The sequence below is a fragment of the Loxodonta africana genome, chromosome 11 (assembly GCF_030014295.1).
Source record: "Loxodonta africana isolate mLoxAfr1 chromosome 11, mLoxAfr1.hap2, whole genome shotgun sequence".
NCBI classification, from domain to species: Eukaryota; Metazoa; Chordata; class Mammalia; order Proboscidea; family Elephantidae; genus Loxodonta; species Loxodonta africana.
This window is the reverse complement of record NC_087352.1, coordinates 2,722,465-2,739,062: the sequence shown is the minus strand read 5'-3', so window position 1 is coordinate 2,739,062 and position 16,598 is coordinate 2,722,465. Positions and strand designations below refer to the sequence as shown.

The 16,598-nt window shown below is 43.2% G+C and overlaps 1 protein-coding gene across 1 annotated transcript; it reads left to right on the top strand.

The window, feature by feature from the left end:
- Positions 1 to 11,879: 11,879 nt before the first annotated feature.
- LOC104846978 (histo-blood group ABO system transferase-like) lies at positions 11,880 to 13,047 on the top strand. Its single transcript, XM_064293478.1, is given in 3 exon segments — positions 11,880 to 12,325; positions 12,327 to 12,908; positions 12,910 to 13,047. Coding segments are annotated over 3 exon segments (1,152 nt in total). The 5' UTR covers positions 11,880 to 11,893.
- The last annotated feature ends 3,551 nt before the right edge of the window (positions 13,048 to 16,598 follow it).

Sequence of the window (16,598 nt, the reverse complement as noted above, 5' to 3'; positions counted from 1 at the left end):
TAACTTATCCAGTTGCTAGAGAGATGCCCCATTGCATTTGCTTGGTCAGTTAATGTGTTTAGAACTTTTCCGTGCTTGTAATACACTACATAGTGGTACAAGTTGAAAAACTTTTTTTTTTTTTTTTAATAACTTTTATTAAGCTTCAAGTGAACGTTTACAAATCCAATCAGTCTGTCACATATAAGTTTACATACATCTCACTCCCTACTCTCCCCGTCTTGAGTCAACCCTTTCAGTCTCTCCTTTCTTGACAATTTTGCTGGCTTCCCTCTCTCTCTATCCTCACATCCCCTCTCCAGACAAGAGTTGCCAACACAATCTCAAGTGTCCACCTGATATAATTAGCTCACTCTTCATCAGCGTCTCTCTCCCACCCGCTGACCAGTCCCTTTCATTTCTGATGAGTTGTCTTCGGGGATGGTTCCTGTCCAGTGTCAACAGAAGGTCTGGAGAGCATGGCCGCCGGGATTCCTCCAGTCTCAGTCAGACCATTAAGTTTGGTCTTTTTATGAGAATTTGGGGTCTGCATCCCACTGATCTCCTGCTCCCTCAGGGGTTCTCTGCTGTGCTCCCTGTCAGGGCAGTCATCGATTGTGGCCGGGCACCAACTAGTTCTTCTGGTCTCAGGATGATGTAGGTCTCTGGTTCATGTGGCCCTTTCTGTCTCATGGGCTCTTAGTTGTCGTGTGGCCTTGGTGTTCTTCATTTTCCTTTGCTCCAGGTGGGTTGAGACCAATTGATGCATCTCCTAGTTTCATAGGAGAATCAGTATGGTGTTTTTCAGTCAAGTCATGTGTTTAGAAGTCTCCTACACTATCTACTGGTAAAACCTGAAGAACTGTCTTTAACTCAAGTAGTTGATAGGAGAACCAGCATTTGTCAGTCAAAAAATGTGTTAGCACTTTTTTGTGCTTGTAACACACTATGCAGTGGGAAAAGTTGTGAAATCATCTTTAACACACTGAGCTGTAGAGGAGATTCCTTGTAGTGTTTTCTCAGTCTAATGATGTGTTTAGGAAGTTTTTGCACTTGTAACACACTCTCTCCTAGTGGGGCCTGAAACAACTGTCCTTAACTCACCAAGCATCAAAGGATAATAATCCCTGTAGCATTTTCTCAAATAATACATTTAACAATTTTTCCTGCTTGTTACACACTCTGTACAGAAAAAAATCTGAGCAACTGTCTTTAACTCACCCAGTTGTTGGGTTACTGAGTATAGTATTCTCAGTCAAATAATGTATTTGAATTTTTTTATGCTTGTAATACAATAACGAATATGTCAAAAGTTGTAAAACTGTCTTTAAATAACCTAGCTGCAAGGGACATTTTATGTACTGTTTTCTCTGTCAAATAATGTGTTTCATGGTTTTTTGTGCTTGTAAAACAGTATTTGCTGGCATAGTTGAAAAAAAAAAATGTGTTGAACTCACCTAGCTACTATGAGAGAGAGTTCATATAGTGTTTTCTGGGTCAGATTATGTGTTAGCACTTTTTCTTGTTTGAAAATTGTATTTATAACTCACCTAGTTGTGAAGTAGATTTCATACCAAGTTGTCTTAGTCAAATAATGTGCTTTGCAAATTTTCCTGGATGTATTTCCTGGCAAACATGGAAAAATTGTGTTTATGTCACCTAGTTTCAAAAAAGAATTCTTACAGTGTTTTTTTTGGGGTGGGTTGGGAGTCAAATAAGTGTTTGGCATCTTTTCGTGGTTGTAACACACTATCTGTAATAAAAGAGGAAAAAGTGGTTTTAACATACCTAGTTGAGATGGGGACTTCATGTAATATATTTTGGACAAATGATATGTTTGTCTATCTATATGGTTGTAACACACTGTGAGTGTGTAAAATTTTAAAATCTATTTAACTCATTTAGTTGCATATGAGATTTCATAGTGTTTTTCCAGTCAAATAATATGTTTAGCAGTTCCTCATGCTCATAGCACACTATTTATTGACAAAAGTTGAGAATTTTAATTAACTCTTCTAGTTGCAAGTGAGACTTACCCAGTTGTGAGAGGGAGGACTAGATATAGTGTTTTCTTGGTCAAATAATGTGTTTAGAAATTTTTTATGGTTGTACACACTATCAATTTGAAAAAGTCAAAAAATTGTGCTTAATTCACCTCATTCTTAAGAGATGTCACATACTGTTTTCCAAGTCAAATAATGGGATTAGCACTTTTTTCCTGTAACACTCGGGCAAAAGTTGAAAATTTGTGTTTAACTCACCAAGTTGGGAGAAATACTCTGTACAGTGCTTTCTGTGTTAAATAATGTGCTTAGCTCTTTTTATGTTTGTAACATGCTGTCTTAGTTACCTAGTTGCTGCTGTAACAGAAATACCATAAGTGAATGGCTTTAAAACACAGGAAATTATTTTCTTACAGTTTAAGAGGCTAGAAGTCTGAATTCAGAGCACTGGCTCTAGGGGAAGGCTTTCTCTCTCTGTTGGCTCTGGAGGAAGGTTCTCGTCTCTTCAGCTTCTTCTTCCAGGTTCCTGGGAGATCTTCACATGTCTTGGTATCTATCTTACCCCATCTCTCTCTCTCTATTCCACTTGTTTAATCTCTTTTATATCTCAAAAGAGATTGACTCAAGACACACCCTATACTAATCTTGCCTCATTAACATAACAAAACAATCCCAAATGGGATTATAACCACAGGTTTAGAGGTTAGGATTTATAACATGTGTTTTTGGGTGACATAATTCAATTCATAACATTCTACCTTTCGGCCCCTAAAGATTCCTGTCCTTGTCACATGCAAAACACAGTCACCCCATCACATCATACCAAAAATCTTAAATCAACTCCAAGTCCAAAACCTCGACTTCTGAATCATCTAAACCAAATATGTGTGAGACGTTAGGCATATCCCATCCTGGGGCAAAATTCCTCTTCGTCTGTGAACTTGCGAAGTCTAGAATACAAGTTATCTTTTTCCAAAGTACAATGGTGGAACAGGCACAAGGTAGACATTTTCATTACAAACTGGAGAAACTGGAGGAAAAGAAGGGATAAGCACCAAGCAAGCTCGAAATCCCCCAGAATAAACTACATAGTTCTCAAGGCTTGAAAATAATCCTCTCTTTCTGAGACCATCTAGGCATTGGTCCTGCTCTCAGTCTCTGGGTGTTGGCCATGCTCTCTGGATTCTGGGTGGAGGCCCCTCAGTCTTGGGTTTCAGCTTCACCTTCCAGGCCCACTAGGACAGCAGCTCTGCTCCCTCTGTTTTGGGCGGCCCCATTCTCCTAGTCCATCTGAGTGGCGACCCCAACTTCTCAGTCCTGGCAGGCCCCATTCCTCTGCCCCTTCGGCATGGCAGCCCCACCTCCTCAGCTTTGGGCAGCGGCCCCATCCCCCTTGCACACCTTAACAGCAGCCCCACACTCTGGAACCGAGTTGGCAAAGATCTGACTCTTTGAAACCTGGGAGGCTGTGGCTCTACCCTTTAAGATCCAGGAGCCCATGGCCTCACCCTTTGAAACCAGGAAGGCCCTGCTTCCCATGCTCATTCCAACAGTTCTGCTGACCTCCAAGCTGCTCCAGGGAAGGTCCTTTTCTTTTCTTAGAGGACAGCAGGTGTAGCTTATTTGTCCTGTTTCCTGCCTATACAATTCCAAGAGGCAGACAGTGTTCTTTCCTTTTGTTCTTTCTCTGTCCGCTTAGTCTAAGCTGATGGGTTTTCTGCTGTGGCAGTTGGTTAGCTCCGTAAATCACAGAGTTAATCTCTTTAACAAAAGATTATGTAGCCACATCCTTGGTTTGTCCTTAGTTTGTACAACAGAATTTTCCAAATCTTGAAGTTTTGTTTTCATTTTGCGCAGTTCGTTTCTAAGTCCACCTCTTTCCTCTCGCATTTTACTGTAAGTGGCAAGGACAAGTAACACGGCCCCTGTAAGATCTTGCTTAGAAATCTCATCATCCAGATATCCAAGTTCGTCACATACCAGTTCTACCTTCCACCAAACATTTGAACATAATTCAGAAAAGTCCTTAGCCACTGCATAAAGAGTATCACCCTTCCTCCACTGTTCAATCGCATGTTCACCGTTTTCTTTTAAAGCCTCACCAGAAGCACATTTAATGTTCACGTTTCTAGCAACGTTCTGTTGCTGGTGCCGTAGGTATTCTCCGAAATGACAGAGGCTCTCTCTGTAACTCTCAGCTCCCTCCAAGCCCTCACCGGAATTGCCTTTGATGTCTATAATTCTACCAACAGTCTCTTCAAAGCAATCTAGGCTTTTACTATTAGGCACTTTAAAACTCTTCTAGCCTCTACCCATTATCCAATTCCATATCTGCTTCCACGTTTTAGATATCTGTTAGAGCAGCGCCCCTCTCCTGGTGCCAAATTCTGTCTTAGTCACCACGTGCTGCAGAAATACCACAAGTGGACGGCTTTAACAGACAGAAAGTTATTTTCTCACAGTTTAGGAGGCTACAAGTCCAAATTCAGGGTGCCAGCTCTAGGGCAAAGCTTTCTTTGCTGGCACTGGAGGAAATTCCTTATCTCTTCTGAACTTTTGGTCCTTGGAGATCTTTATGTGGTGTGGCACCTCTCTTCCCCCATCTCTGCTTTGTTCACTTGTTTAATCTCTTTTATATCTCAAAAGAGATTGACTCAAGACAGACCCTATACTAATCCTATCTTATAAACATAACAAAGACAATCCATTCCTCCGTGGAATTATAATCACAGGAAAGAGGTTAGCATTTACAACACATATTTTGGGGGGATGCAATTCAGTCCATAACAACATAGAATATTGGGAGCCATCTTAAGAGTCTGCCCTCCACAAAGTGTTGTTTTCATTGTTGTTGTTAGGTGCCATCCAGTCAGTTCCAACTCATGGCAACCTTATGTACAACAGAATGAAACATTGCCCGGTCTGCGCGATTCTCATAATCACTGTTATGCTTGAGCCCATTGTTGCAACCACTGTGTCAGTCCATCTCATTGAGGGTCTTCTTCTTTTTCGCTGACCCTCTACTTTATCAAGCATGATGTCCTTCTCAGGGCCTGGTCGGTCCCTCCTGGTAACATGTCCAAAGTATGTGAGACAAAATCTTGTCATTCTTGCTTCTAGGGAGCATCCTGGTTGTCTCCTTCTTCCAAAACAGATCTGTTCTACAGGGTGGTACTTGGTGCTAAAGAGGAGTGAGGAGGAGAGACAGAGATATATTGAGGATTTGAGAGACAAATGTGTGGGCTCTGCATGATAATATATGACTTGCCTGTGAGCACATGCACGCACACACACACCCCCACACACACCACAAGCTGAAATCCACGCCCAGACATGTCTGGCTTTGAAGTCCATGTCCCCACCTTCTGCTTGTTACTTTACGGCAGTGTTGCAAAAATAGTAAGTCCTTCCTGTTCCACCTTTGGAATTTCCACCTACCCATGTACATTTGTAGCATTATTTCCATAATATCATCTTCAGAATAACATTTTAAAATGTAAATATATTCACTTTTTAGAAGGAAATGTTATATTATTACTACAAGTGGAAATCCAGCATCATTTGCAAAATCATGTTGTTATTGTTGGTTGCTGTCGAGTTGATTCCATCTCACGTGACCCAGTGTGTGCAGAGTAGAACTGCTCCACAGAGTTTCCATGGCTGTGACTTTTCGGAAGCAGATCGCCAGGCCTGTCTTCTGAGGTGACTCTCAGTGGGTGCAAATTACCAATCTTTTGGCTGGTAGTCAAGTGCTTACCTGTTTGTGCCACCTGTAAAATCATAGCAACTATCAAATAAATACAAAGAAAACAACACTGTGTCTTAGTCATCTAGTGCTGCTATAACGGAAATACCACAAGTGGGTGGCTTTAACAAACAAATTTATTTTCTCATGCTTTAGGAAGCTAGAAGTCAGAATTCAGGGTGCTGGCTGTAGGGTAAGGCTTTCTCTTTCTGTTGGTTCTGGAGAAAGGTCCTTGTCTTTTCAGCTTCTGCCTTCTGGTTTCTTGGAGATCTCCATGTGGCTTGGCATTTGTCTTACCCCATCTCTGCTCTGCTCGCTTGTTTAATCTCTTTTTATATCTCAAAAAACATTGACTCAATATACACCCTACACTAATCCTGCCTCATTAACAACAAGGACAACCCAATCCCAAATGGGATTATAACCACAGGTATAAAGGTTAGGATTTATAACACATATTTTGGGATGCATAATTCAATCCATAACATTGTGTAATTAAACTGTTGCACTTTTATGTTCCATAATGCTCCTAGCAGAGGCCTGGTACCAAAGGGAGATGAGTGTTAAAAAAAAGGTAACTAAACACTGTGCCTGTATGGAAATTCTCTCTTACCTGGTTATAATATTTGAAGGAGAATTGAAAATGCAGCAACCTGCCCATTCTGTGACTAATGTAATATATTGCCCTGTTAAACTAGAAGCACAGTTATCTTTATCCTCACCTTGTATACTGGCTGGGGAAATAAAAGGTGCAGGTAAAAGAGGGATTAACCCTGTGGCAGATTCAAGGTGGCCTCTTAGAGAAGGCATGTGAGCTGTTCCTGGAAAGCTGGAGGGCACAGGGGAAGTCATTCCCTGGAGTTGGGGAGATGCTTGTCATGGACTGAGTTGTGTTCCCTCAAAATATGTGTTGAAGTCCTAACTCCTGTATCTGCAAATATGACCCTGTTTGGATACAGGGGTTTTCTTTTTTATGTTAATGAGGTCTTACCAGAGTAGGATGGGTCCCAAACCTAATCACGTCTGAGTGGTGTCTTATAAAAAGGGCAGAATGGTCACAGAGACGCACACACACAAGGAAGACAGACACCATGTGAGGACCCATCTATCAGGAAAGGAATGTCAAGGATTGCTGGAGGACATCAGAGACTAGGAGAGAGGCCCACAGAAGGCATCAACGCAGCTGAGAAGAGTGGATTTTAGCCTGCAAAACTGTGAGAAAATAAGATTCTCTTCTTTAAAGCCACACACTTGTGGTATTTTTTGTTATAGCAGCACCAGGTAACTAAAACCAAGCCAAACCAAACCTGTTGCTGTCGAGTCGATTCCAACTCATAGCGACCCTACAGGACAGAGTAGAGTTGCCCCATAGTGTTTTCAAGGAGGAGCTGGTGGATTTGTTTTCTTCTAAAAATGTTATGGTTTTTGCTTTTACATTTAGGTCATTGATCAATTTTTAGTTAATTTTTGTATATGGTGTGATGTATGGGTCCAACTTCATTCTTTTACATGTGGAAATCCAGTTATTCTCACACCATTTATTGCAGAGACTTTTCTTTCCCCACTAAATGGACTTGACACCTTGTCAAAAATCATTTGCCATAGCTGTATGGATTTTATTTCTGGACTCTATATTCCATTGGTCTATGTGTCTATCGTTATACCAGTATCAGATCATTTTGATTACTATAGCTTTAGAGTGTATTTTGAGATCAGGTGAGTCCTCCTATTCTTTTTCAAAATTTCTTCGGCTCTTACGGGCTCCCTGCAGTTCTATAGTAGTCCTTTGATGGCACAAACAGTTAAGCGCTCAACTACTAACCAAAAGGTTGGTGATTCAAACCCACTCAGAAGAAAAGCCTAATTATCTGCACCCGAAAATTCACAGCCTTGAAAACCTTAGGGAGCAGAGTTCTACTGTGAAACATATGGAATCAACTCGATGGCAACAAGTTTTCCAGCTCTATATAAATTTGAGAATGAACTTTTCCATTTCTGCAAAGAAGACTGTTAGAATTTTGATAGGGATTGAATAAAATCTATTAGATCACTTTGGGTAGTATTTCCATCTTAACAATATTACCTCCAATCCGTAAACATGGAATGTCCTTCCATTTGTGTGGGTGTTGTTAATGTCTGTCAGCAGTGTTTTATAGATTTCAGTGTACAAGTCTTCTAAATTTATTCCTAGGTATTTTATTATCTTACATGCTATCATAAATGGAATCGATCACTTGATTTCCTTTTCAGATTGTTCGTTGCTTGTGTATAGAAACTCATCTGATTTTTGTGTGTTGATATCGTACTCTGTGACTTTGATAAATTCATTTATTAGCCCTATTAGCTTTCTTGTGGATTCTTTGGAGTTTTCTCTATATAGAATCATGTCATCTGTGAAAAGGGACAGTTTTAGTACTTCCTTCCCAATTGAATACCTTTTTTCCCCCTTTTTCTTGCCAAATTTCTCTAGCTAGGACTTCTAAGACAATATTGAACAGTAGTGGTGAGAGCAGGCACCCTTGTCTTGTTCTGATCCTAGGGGAAAGCTTAAGATCTTTCTCTGTTGAGAATGATATTAACTGTGAGTTTTTCATAAATGACCTCTATCATAGTGAGGAAATTTCTTTCTATTCCTAGCTTTTTGAGTGTTATTACCATGAAAGAGTGTTGGATTTTGTCCAATGCCTTCTCTGCACTGATTGAAATGATCATGTGGTTTTTTTTTTTTTTTTAAATCTTTTTCTTTGTGTTGTATTTTAGATGAAGGTTTACAGAACAAACTAGCTTCTCATTAAACAGTTAGTACACATATTGTTTTATGACGTTGGTTAACCACCCCAAGACATGTCAACACTCTCCATTATCAATCTTAGGTTCCCTGTTACCAGCTTTCCTGTCCTTTCCTGCCTTCTAGTCCTTGCCCCCGGGCTGGCGTGCCCCTTTAGTCTTGTTTTGTTTTATGGGCCTGTCCAATCTTTGGCTGAAGGGTGAACCTCAGAAGTGACTTCATTACTGGGCTGATAGGGTGTCCAGGGGCTATACTCTCAGGGTTTCTCCAGTCTCTGTCTCATGTGGTTCTTTTTCTTTGTTCCATTAATGTGGTGTATTACACTGACTGATTTTCTAATGTTGAACTAGCCCCCCATTCCTGGGAGAAATCCCTCTTGACCATGGTGTATAATCCTTTTAGTACGCTATCGTATTTCGTTTGCTAGTATTTTGTTGAGAATTTTTGCATCTACATTCATAAGATTATTTTAATCTTTTTAAATCTATTTCAGTCTGTGCTTTTCTTTTTTTGTGTTGTCTTTGTCTGGCTTTGGTATTAGGATAATGCTGTTGTTGGTTTTGGGTACCGTTGAGTCCATTTGACTCATAGCAACCCCATGAGACAGAGTAGAACTGCCCCATAGAGTTTTCTTGGCTGTAATGTTTATGGAAGCAGAATGCTGGGTCATTCTCCCGCAGGCCTTTCCAGTGTTCTGGTGGTATAGTGGTTAAGAGCTTAGCTACTAACCAAAATGTTGGTAGTTTGAATCCACCAGTAACTCCTTGGAAACCTTATGAAGCAGTTCTACTCTGGCCTATAGGTTTGTTATAAGTTGGAATCAACTCAACAGCGAGTTTGGTTGTTTTTCAGATGAGTCTGTGGGCATGTGGGAAAGGGTAGGGGCTGTGATCAAGCCTGCAGGAATGAATTGGTCACAGTCTGCTTCCTACCTCTGCCTTCTTGGACACTTGTAACTCAAGTAGGGCTTATCCCCTCCAGCTACGAGGACAACTGAGAACGGATTCATGTGGATTCTCACCTTGGACATTCCAGGCTTAGGGAAAGCAGGGGGCCCTTTTAGAGGTTACCTCTTTTCCTGGCTTGTGAGCCATAGAATGACTTTCTGGAACCAGGGAAAGAGGAAAATGAGGGTCTCGGGGAGGGACGAGGTAGAGGATTTGAGGTGTTAGGATAAAGGATCAGGTGTGTGGACAATGGAAGGACCTGGTGTTAATGGTTTAAAGAAGTTCCAGGTATGTGTGCTGAACAGGTAGGAGCCAAGGAGATCAGAGCCTGACAGAGAGGCCAGGTGGTGCCATGGAGACAGGAGAGCTTGGAGGCTCTCAGGCTGGGGTGCAGCAAAGCTGAGCAATCAGGGCCTGCCCAGGGCTCAAGGCCTAAACTGGGTCTCCTTTCCTGGTCCTTCCCCGTCCTATCTACCTCCTCATTCTGTGAGGTTCTTTCTCCTCCAAGGTTTCTGGGGAAGGGCCACACTCGGGAAGACAATGAGCAGACTCCCATAAGTAGGCACTGGTGGCACAGACGCCCACAGCTTCATCGGCGCATCTCGTGCGTGCTCCTTATCCTCCAGCGTCATTTTCTCATCAGGGCGGCTCTTCAGTTTTCTGACGGTTGCCACACCACAGAGCAGCCTTGGTACTTTGCCACCACGTTAGCGTATCGATCAGGAGCGCTAGCCAGGAACACCTTAACATCCTTAAGTGCGGCTGAACAACTGTCAGAATCTGGAACACAAAGACAAGGCAGTTGCTTAAAAGACGTTCAGCAGAATATACTCATCCCTTCCCCTTCCCAACACACTCAGACTGTCCTCAGAAGGTTTCAGAACTCCTGGAGAGCCCATATCCCCAGACATCCAGTCCCCAGGCACCCACGTCCCCAGTCACCCACCTCCAGGGAGGACAGAAGGAAGGCAGCACAAAGCAGCACAAGGGCACCAGCCCGCTTCACCGTGCAGGTATCAGATGCTCCCTACCTGTGGTGGGCCCTTTGTATCTGCTGTTGGCCCCACAGTGGGGCAGGAGGAGCCTGTGTCGGAGGTTTCCTTTTCCACGAGGCACAGCCAGGCCCCTCCGAGGTCACGGCTTGGAAACCCCTGGAGCTGCAGAAGGAGAAGGTGTATGTGTTGGCAAGATGGTAAGTCCCTGAGTCAACAAAGGGCACTGGATTCACTTCCCTTATCTTGAGGTCTCTGTCCCACAGATAGATGATATGGAAAGGCGAAAGAGGAGAACCAAAGAAACCTGACTGAGAAAACCTGTTGCCATTGAGTCGATTCTGACTCATAGTGACCCTATAAGACAGAGTAGAACTGCTCCATAGGGTTTCCAAGGAGTGGCTGGTGGATTTAAACTGCTGACCTTTTGGTTAGCATCCAAGCTCTTAACCATTGTGCTACCAGGGCTCCTGACTGAGAAAAGAGGCCAGGAAAAGGAACTCCAAAAAAGGCGCAAGTGGAACAGCAGGTTAGAACACCGGGAGGCCAGGAGGACAAGCCTGGAGCCTGGCTGCCTAGTTGGCTTCAGTACTTCCCAGCGAGCATGTGGTCATGGGCAAGTCACCCATCTCTCTGAGCCTCTTTCTCATCTGTCAAATGAGGATGATGCAGCATCCATCTCCTGGCTTGTTGTGAGGATCGAACAGGATAAGGCATATAAAGGCTGTCATTGGCTCGGTCGACCTAATTCTTACCTTGGTATAAGGCTCGATACTAGTAAATACTAGTAAATAGTCCGTGGATTTTAAGTGGTTATTAGGGGAATAAAGGATAACAAAAATTGATCTGTGTATTTTCTGTCCCCTCTATCAGGGCTCCTAGCTCAGGCCCCCTGAATGATGGTCCTTGTTGCCTGTCACACCGGCTGTGACTTGGACAGTCTGGTCTTGACTTTATCGATTTTTAGGTAACTTAATGCTTAGCCAAGGGTCTCACAGCTAGTATGTTTCAAGGGGAAAGCCAGGACACAAGTCCTCTGACATCTAGGTCACGCTCTCCAGTGGCTCCTGCCCTGCCCTGCCCTGTTTTCATGGCAATCCCTGTCCTGGATCTGCTCAGTGGTCTTCCTTCAGCCAGTCTCCTGAGCTTGACTCTCTGAAGCCCTGACTTCTCTCCAACACACTGGTCCTGAAGTTACAGCTGCCTGTCTACTGAGTCCTGCCACCTGCTTACTTCGATAGCACCTCATACCGAAAAGGAATTTATTGGTGTCCATAGGATTTGGAGTTTACCTTCATGGGGTAGCCTGGAGCAGCCCTGTGCCCTGCTGCCCCCTTGCACTGGGTCAGGCCTCCTGAGAGCAGGGGCTGAAGAAGTGGGTGGGTATGCAGGAGCGTGAGTGTCTTTGGCCATGAATTCAGCCTCATCCAGCGACTGGGATGGGTGAAAGGGACCAAAGGGCAAGGAGGGGCTGGAGCCCTTCCATCCCATGCAGAGCCATGGCCAACCTACTGGGAACTCTAGCCAGGAAACCAAAATGCTATCCACTTCCTCATGTGATCTTTTTCCTCCTTATAAGTCTAGTCTTGGCCTTCTTCACCTATTGTTACCTGAACCCAAGAAGCAAGAAAATGGAAAACGTGCTAGTTTGGGTGAACCTGGCTGTTAGAGAACTGGGTGGTCTGAAAATTGTAAAATTATCAAAGATAGCATATCCCCAGCCAGACCTGCATACACCCTCTAGGAAAGATAACCTCGTTTTGACCCCTTGGCTGGCTCCCGTTGTCTGGAAGGGGACCTTCAATATTGACATTCTGAACGAGCAGTTCCGACTCCAGAACGCCACCATTGGGTTAACTGTGTTTGCCGTAAAAAAAATACGTGATCTTTCTGAAGCTGTTCCTGCAGACGGCAGAGAAGTACTTCATGGTGGGACACAGGGTCAACTAGTACATCTTCACTGATCTGCCAGACAGTGTGCTCCGAGTTCCCCTCCAAGAAGGAAGACAGGTGGTCATCCTCAAGGTGCAGAGCTATACCTGCTGGCAAGACATCTCCATGTACCGTATGGAAATGATTAGCAATTTCTCCAAGCAGCGCTTCCTTGGTGAGGTGGACTACCTGATGCGTGCTGATGTGGACATGAAGTCCAGTGATCACGTGGGGGTGGAGGTCCTCTCCTCTTTGTTCAGCACCCTTCATCCTGGCTTCGTTGGGATCAGTAGGCTTGGCTTCACCTATGAACACTGGCCTCAATCACAAGCCTATATTTCCGAGGATGAAGGAGACTTTTACTATATAGTGGCCCTTTTTGGGGGGTCAGTGCTGGAAGTTTACTGGCTCACCAAGGCCTGTCACGAGGTGATGATGGTCGACCAAGCCAATGACATTGAAGCTATATGGCATGAGGAGAGCCACTTGAACAAGTACCTGCTTTACTACAAACCTACCAGAGGTCCTCTCCCCAGAGTACATGTGGGATGTTGTGTCACTATTCTATCCTTGGGAGAAGCCACTGCTGGCCAGGCACGTAATCTTTAAGAAGAAGAGATTCAGGGTCTTGCCAAAGAATCTCACTGCAATGTGGTACTGATGACGGAGGTTTCCAGAAAGGGTTCAGAGAGGCATGCTGGACAGGCAGCTCTAGTCTTCCTCCTGGCATGCTATCATAAATTAAAGCCTCTTTTAGCAGAAAAGGTTTAACTCTGCTTCCTTTTCCTGTATGGTTGAGAAAAATTGCTGAGACCTAGCCCCTTCCTCTTCCCCACTCCCAAATGTAGCAGGCCTAGCATCCCCCAACCCCATCTCCTCGCACATTTAGGCAGGCCTGATTCCTTGGTTCAGGCACAAGTTCCTTGAGTTGGCACCACCTTTAGCTTCTCACAGTGTGCTCCTAACACTCATTCACAATGGATGAGGCAGGTGATCTCAGCCGGTCCTGACAAACAAGGGATCAGAGATGAAAATTTTTCCAGAGCAAGGAAGGAAGCTCCTGGACACACAGTCTCCTGCCTTCTGTGACACACAGTTGCACTTAATCAAGCTGATGCATACATGTATTCAGCTTTAAGCCAAATTACTTCCTCTTTCCAGAATCCTTTTCAAAGTTGGGAGGTCCCTTTAGCGTGCAGTCAGTCAACCCAATGTTGGCCTTCTGGAATTGTGTTCTTGAATTGTGGTGTGTTGGCAAAGAATATTGAAAATACAACGGACCGCCAAAAGAACAAATCTGTCTTGGAAGAAGTACAACCAGAATGCTCCTTAGAAGAAAGGTAGGTGAGACTACGTCTCACATATTTTGGACATGTTACCAGGAGGGATCAGTCCCTAGAGAAGGACATCATGCTTGGTAAAGTAGAGCATCAGTGGAAAAGAGGAAGACACAAGTTAATACAAGTTAACCCAATGGTAGCGTTCTGGAGTCGGAACTGCTCGTTCAGAATGTCAATATTGAAGGTCCCCTTCCAGACAACGGGAGCCAGCCAAGGGGTCAAAACAAGGATATCTTTCCTAGAGGGTGTATGCAGGTCTGGCTGGGGATATGCTATCTTTGATAATTTTACAATTTTCAGACCACCCAGTTCTCTAACAGCCAGGTTCGCCCAAACTAGCACGTGTGCCAAATCAAAACCCTCTTTCCTGGCACTTGGCTTCTTGTCCAACCCAAAGTATTTTCAGCTGTGCACTGAAAGCAATGAAGCCCCACTCCACCCCACCCCTCAATGATTGTTGTTGTTGTTAGGTGCTGTCGAGTCAGTTCCAACTCATAGAGACCCTAAGTACAACAGAAAGAAGCACTGCCCAGTCCCGCCATATCCTCACAATCGTTGTTATGCTTAAGCCCATTGTTGCAGCCACCATGTCAATCCATCTCACTGAGGGTCTTCCTCTTCTCCACTGACGCTCTACTTTACCAGGCATGATGTCCTTCTCTAGGGACTGATCCCTCCTGACGACATGTTCAAAGTATATGAGACATAGTCTCGCCTACCTTTCCTCTAAGGAGCATTCTGGTTGTACTTCTTCCAAGACAGATTTGTTTGTTCTTTTGGCAGTCCGTTGTATATTCAATATTCTTCACCAACACCACAATTCAAAGGTGTCAATTCTTTAGTCTTCCTTATTCATTGTCCAGGTTTTGCATGCATATGAGGCGATTGAAAACACCATGGCTTGGGTCAGGTGCACCGTAATCTTCAAAGTGACATCTTTGCTTTTTAACACTTTAAAGAGGTCTTTTGCAGCCGATTTGCCCAAGGCAATGCATCTTTTGATTTCTCGACTGCTGCTTCCACGGGTGTTCACTGTGGATCCAAGTAAAAGAAAATCTTTGACAACTTCAATCTTTTCTTTGTTTATCATGTTGCTTACTGGTCCATTGTGAGGCTTTTTGTTTTCTTTGTGTTAAGCTGTAATCCATACTGAAGGCTGTGTTCTTTGATCTTCATCAGTAAGTGCTTCAAGTCCTCTTCACTTTCTGCCTAATGCACGTTGTTAATGAGTCTTCCTCCAAATTTGATGCTGTGTTCTTCTTCATTTAGTTCAGCTTCTTGGATTATTTGCTCAGCATACATATTAAATAAGTATGGTGAAAGGATACAACCCTGACGCACACCTTTCCTGACTTTAAACCATGCAATATCCCCTTGTTCTGATTGAATGAATGTAGAGTAGCTGAAGCAAAAGGAAATGATGGAGTAAAAGAGCTGAATGGAAGATTTCAACGGGCAGCTTCAGTAGACAAAGTAAAGTATTATAGGGATATGTGCAAAGACATGGAGTTAGAAAACCAAAAGGGAAAAACACGCTCAGCATTTATGAAGTTGAAAGACCTGAAGAAAAAATTCAAGCCTCGAGTTGCAATTTTGAAGGAGTCTGTGGGTAAAATACTGAATGATGCAGGAAGCATCAAAAGCAGGTGGAAGGAATATACAGGGACATGGTACCAAAAAGAATTGGTTGACATTCAACCATTTCAAGAGGTAGCACATGATCAAGAAGTCCAAACTGCACTGAAGGCAATGACAAAAAACAAGGCTCCAGGAATTGACAAAATACCAACCAAGATGTTTCAAGAAATGGATGCACTGCTGGAAGTGCTTACTCATCTATGTCAAGAAGTTTAGAAGACAGCTACCTGGGCAACCGACTGGAAGAGATCCATATTTGTGCCCATTCTAAAAAATGGTGACTCCACAGAATGTGGAAATTATCAAACAGTATTATTAATATTACACACAAGTAAAATTTTCCTTAAGGTCATTCAAAGGTGGCTGCAGCAGTACATTGACAGGGAACTGCCAGAAATTCAAACCAGATTCAGAAGAGGATGTGGAACTAGGGATATCATTGCTGATATCAGACGGATCTTGGCTATAAGCAGAGAATACCAGAAAGATGTCTACCTGTGTTTATTGACTATGCAAAGGCACTCAACTGTGTGAATCACAACAAATGATGAGTAACATTGGGAAGAATGGGAATTCCAGAACACTTAATTGTACTCATGTGGAACTTGTACACAGATCAAGAGGCAGTCGTTCAAACAGAACAAGGGGATACCATGTGTTTTAAAATAAGGAAAAGGTGTGTGTCAGGGTTGTATCCTTTCACCAACCTGTATGCTGAGCAAATAATCTAAGAAGCTGAACTGTATGAAGAAGAATGCGGCATCAGAATTGGAGGAAGGCTCATTAAGCACCTGCAATAGGCAGATGACACAACCTGCTTGCTGAAAGTGAAGAAGACTTGAAGCCTTACTGATGAAGTTCAAAGACTACAGCCTTTAGTATGGATTACACACCTCAACATAAAGAAAACAAAATCCTCTCAAATGGACCAATAAGCAACATCATGATAAATGGCAAAAATATTGAAGTTGTCAAAGATTTCCTTTTACTTGGATCCACAATCAATGCCCATGGAAACAGCAGTCAAGAAATTAAATGCCCATATTACATTGGGCAAATTTGCTGCGAAAGGTCTCTTTAAAGCTTTAAAAAGCAAAGATGTCACTCTGAGGACTAAGGTGGGCCTGACCCAAGTCATGGTATTTTCAACCACCTCATATGCACATGAAAGCTAGAAAATGTATAAGGAAGACTGAAGAAGAGCTGACGCCTTTGAATTATGATGTTGGGAAAG